The 4829-nt window shown below is 39.6% G+C and overlaps 1 protein-coding gene across 1 annotated transcript; it reads right to left on the reverse strand.

Annotated features, from left to right (window-relative positions):
- Positions 1-2718: 2718 nt before the first annotated feature.
- Positions 2719-4549, reverse strand: LOC102504631 (olfactory receptor 5M9). Its single transcript, XM_032474194.1, is given in 5 exon segments — positions 2719-3465; positions 3467-3490; positions 3492-3662; positions 3664-3856; positions 4545-4549. Coding segments are annotated over 5 exon segments (945 nt in total). The 3' UTR covers positions 2719-2913.
- Between the last annotated feature and the right edge of the window lie 280 nt (positions 4550-4829).

Genomic DNA, 4829 nt, shown 5'->3' on the forward strand with positions numbered 1-4829 from the left:
ATTACAATTATGCCTTTCAGGCTCTAAATTAATTTGGGGGGCAGAGGCATCATACCAAAAAATGAATCTTGGAAGTCATGACTGTCAATTGCCAAGGGCAAGAACTCAAATAAGAAAAAAACCTTTGTTGTTGCTGTGTTTGTTTTGCCTGTCCTGTAATCCCAAAAGCATTGTATTGAACAGTGAAGAGACTAACACAGAGTTTATACAGAAAACTGGAAAGTAGAAGAGATCTCCTAATGACAGAGGAGCAGTTTTCCTGGAAGCAAGCAGTAAGGTCCCAACCTGAGCCTGGTGATGCGAGTGAGATATAAAGGTTAGTGACTCTTTGGAAAGGAATCTGCTGCCCCTTCCTCTGGGTAGCACAGTGGATTCAGGTGAGGTTGCTGCAAAATCACACAGTTGCCAAAAGAAAGTTCAGAGGGGTTTGAAGAGCTCTCGGGGCAGCAAGGATGATAGCTTACCTCCCTGAGGTAGAGCCTGGTTTACTGAAACAAAAAGCCTAATAGAAAAACCAGGGTCCCAGCATTAGCAGGAAATTGGTGAAGGAATACATTCATTTTATCAGGACACAATTCAACTCATACCAAGTAAGAAGAGCTAAAGATGTGTTGTCTAAAACATCTGGTGGAAGCTCACCGGGTCCACACCTACAAACACAGTGCACAGAGGAGGTGGCTGAGATTCCCTGAGCCTGTGAAAGAGACTTGTAAGTGCCTGCAAAGACTAGTGAGGAGAAGCCGCCTAGAAGCTGGGGCCAAAGGGATTCAAAACCAACTAAATGGACAGCTGGAGGTCATGACAAGTCCAAGGACTCACCAAGTAGTTAGAAAAAGGGGATACAACCTATCATCTAAGACCAGAGGTTGAGTTTTCCCTCCTTCTGGCTAAGACAGAGAACCAGGTTCCCTTCTTTGCTCAGTATACTCAGTGTCAGAACAGACATTTTCTGAGGAGACATTCATCCTCAAGGCAACATTTGCCCTGGGAAGTGGTCCGATGCAGAGGCCAGGTGCTAAGGACCATGTTTCTGGAAAGAATTATAAGAACAACTTCAGCACTATAGCCACACTCTGTAAGGAGCAAACTCCTAAAATGCAGTGACTTAGTGACATAGGATTTGATTCCTTTCTCAGGGGACAGTGTGAGTTATGGGGTTTGGGTTAGGCAATTAGACCCTCCATATGTGGCTTTCTTGTCTCAGTCTACAGCAACCATTTCAGTGGCAACATTTTCAAGAAGGAAGAGAAAGGAAAAAGTCCACATCTAGTGGCTTTGACTTGAGGAAATGACCTTGGGTTTTAGGCATATCTTTCTACTGACAGCTCATTGCCAAAACATTTGTAACAACGTTAGCTACCTGGCTAATAGAAATGAGGGCAACTGTGGTTAACAGCTGGAGAGCTAGTGTTTTATTTCTAAAAGTAAAAATAAAATAGTGGACCTTGAGGAATATTTCTGCCATAAGGATCAGAGAAAATATGGTCTTAGAATGCCAGGCTATAATGCCAATCTCTGCGAAAGCCCCTCCTCCCATCAGCTACCTTTTCTCAGATCCAATCAGAAGGAAAGTGGCTTATGGTTAATTAGTAAATTAGCCTGAGCAGCCATAATTTTTGTGCTTGAATTAGTCCATCCTCCCAGTGGTGTTTCCAAAACCATATGTTACTTCTCAGAGTCCTCCTGCACATTTTTCACTGTGCACTCCTCTTAATTCAATTAGCCCTGTGTAGAATCAGGGTAAGTAAACAGGGCTTCTTTAGTCCCAAGAATAAACTCAATCATCAGAAATTACTTCTACTTCCCATTCACCTTTATGCTGATGAGAGTCATTAAGGGAAGAAAAGTCTGTATTCTTCCTGTAGCAAGAATGAATGTAGATTAAGTGGGTACCAATCTATATAAATGGAACAGTGAGATTTTAAGAACTTTTAACTGGGTCCTGGTGGATACCATTTTGAGTTGTATTGACCATACTTTAACTGCATACCCAGTGCAATGGCTTTTAGTTGAATAGGGCTTCTTATCTGGTTGATCCACTCTAAGCCCTGAAAGCTTGACTTAAGCTGCTAAAACAGAATCAAAGAATGTAACATTCATGAGAAGAAATTGGAACCAAACAATAGTTTCAAATCATATCAGCCAAAGGTTTAATAGGATGAAGGCTATGACCAAAGGTTAGATTTTTAAATATCAGAAAGCTCATATTGGTTCATTTTTTTTTATTATGATGAAGACAGAAAGTCTTATGTCATAAATATATCACACTTTAAAACCAAGAAAACTAACCAGAATCCATGCTAAGGAGTAGAATCAGGGTAAGTAAACAGATTGACACACAAATAGTGTTGATAACTATCAAGCTATACATACTGAGAACAAAACTTAGGACTGAGTTATAACACTAGTTGAAGATTCTGAATACAACTTTGTTATCTAAAGTCCATGTGTGTATGAACATTATCAAAAAGTTATTAGGTAAATCAGGGTCCATCAGCATTCTGTAATCAGGGCAGAGAAGATGAATTCCTATTATTTTCCTCATGGAATTATATATTTCTTATGAAATTTGAGTAAAGAAAACATCAGTAGAAATCATGTTCAACTCTAACAAAGATATCTCCAAGACACCATGTAGTTTATCTCAACTTATTTATGAGTCCTCCAGTGACTGCACAATTTTAAACACACCATGTGAACTGTGTAATATGTCAGTTTGAATAATATAGTTGTATATGCAGGAGTAACAGTCTTGGTACTTAGAGGCCATTCATGGGGTAAAAGCCTCACTGGGTTAGACTGGAGCTCAGTATATGTAAGAGTTGCCTTTAGACAGTCTCTATTGAGCTAGGAACTTTCATGCCTGCACACTTATCACAAGTAGCAACATACTCAGAAATATCTATTGCAGTTTCACTGCCCCCAGTTTCGCTTGATGATTGCTTTGTTGACTGCCTCTTTCACATCTTTGTTTCTCAAACTGTAGATCATAGGATTCAGCATGGGAATCACTGTGGTATAAAACACAGCTATCATTTTCCCCTGCTCCACAGACACTTCAGTGGGCCTCCTGAGATACATAAATATGAGAGTCCCATAAAACATGATAACAGCCGTCAAGTGGGACCCACAGGTGGAGAATGCCTTCTTCCTCCATGTCAGCAGAGTGCATGCAGTATCATAGGCTATTACGATGAGGATATAGGAGATGAGGACGACTGAGAGGGAATATGTGAAGTTAATCCCAGCAATAACTATCATGGTGTATTCTTTGATGTGGACCCCACCACAGGCAATCTTGATGAGAGGAGGGTCAGCACAATAGAAGTGGTTATTTTCAAAATTTCCACAGAAGTACAAGCCATATGTCCACAGGGTGCATATCAGGCTAACAGAGAATCCATAGACATAAGGCACAGAGATGAGCCAAATACAGACAGTCCTGGACATTTTACTGCCATAAAGCTAGAGGGTTGCAGATGGCCATGTAGGCGATCAAAGGCCATCACAGCCAAGATATATACCTCCACATGGACAATGGTGATGAAAAAGTAACACTGCACCAGACACCCCACGTAGGAGATGGTTTTTGTCTCTGATAATAAGTTTTCCAGCATTTTGGGAGTAACATTGGAAGAGAACCACACATCCACAAAAGACAGGGTGACTTAAGAAAAAGTACATAGGGGTCTGAAGCTGGGGACTGATGCTGATCAAAATAATCATACCAATGTTCCCTAACAGAGTGATCATATAAACTACTAGGAACACCCCAAAAAGGAGAACCTGAAGCTCCTGACGACTGGTCAACCCCAGACGAATAAAGTCTGTCACATCTCTGAAACTTTGGCATTGCCTTCATAGGAGACCCAGCCTGTACTGTCTGTGGGAGAAAGAAAAAAAATGGATTTGTTTTATTCTTGGAAGTCTTGAGTCACATGTCATCTGTATTCTAATTCAAATAATTGAAAAAATTAATGTATATTTCACACAGTGTCCCATAAAAGAATATCTAGGCACAATTATTTCCTTTAGTAGGTCTTATAGGTAATGACCATCAATATTTATATCAGTTTCTTAGTCCTTAAAGTAGACAATTGCATTCATATATTACTAGAACTATATATTTATATTTGGTAAATTATTACCATAATGTTAACATCCCAGGGCTCAGATAAGACTAAAGCCAGACTGAGAGTTGTCAGAGAATGACTAAATCCATTCCAATATATTGCTTTTTAGAAAACAGCTGGAGACTCATCAGTAGTTAAGTGTTCACTCAGGTCAGCTAGCCACTTAGTACTCACCGGCAAGTCAGTAGAGTGGATCCTCTGAAACTCCACTGAATGCTATCTTCCAGTATGATAGCTGGCTCTCAATGTCAGTAAAAATACCAACACACATGTGACATTAACTGACCTATTTTCACATGCTTTGGACAGTAGCCTCTTATTTATATAATCTTATGGGACAGTGGTCTTATACGTTGGTCTTATAACCTGGTTATTGACATATTAGTCCTACGTTATGCCAGTATATGATACCACATGCTTTCGACATATGAAATTCCTAATCACATTTTAGTTTGTTTAGCCTTACATTATACTTGCTTGATGACTGCTACTAGCAGGGTAAGGTGAGAGGTATTTAAAAGCATAGGCTCTACTAGCTTTTGTTATCTTAAAAAAAATGTAAACCACAGGTGGTTAAATCACATAGCACTCAACATCAGAATTATGTGAATAGATAAGTACCTAGACAAATGCCATGAGGTAAAATTGAGGTGACACATTTTAATAATTATTGTCTCTCATTTCAGATTCCACTGG

This window comes from Camelus ferus, chromosome 36 (assembly GCF_009834535.1).
Source record: "Camelus ferus isolate YT-003-E chromosome 36, BCGSAC_Cfer_1.0, whole genome shotgun sequence".
Taxonomy (NCBI): domain Eukaryota; kingdom Metazoa; phylum Chordata; class Mammalia; order Artiodactyla; family Camelidae; genus Camelus; species Camelus ferus.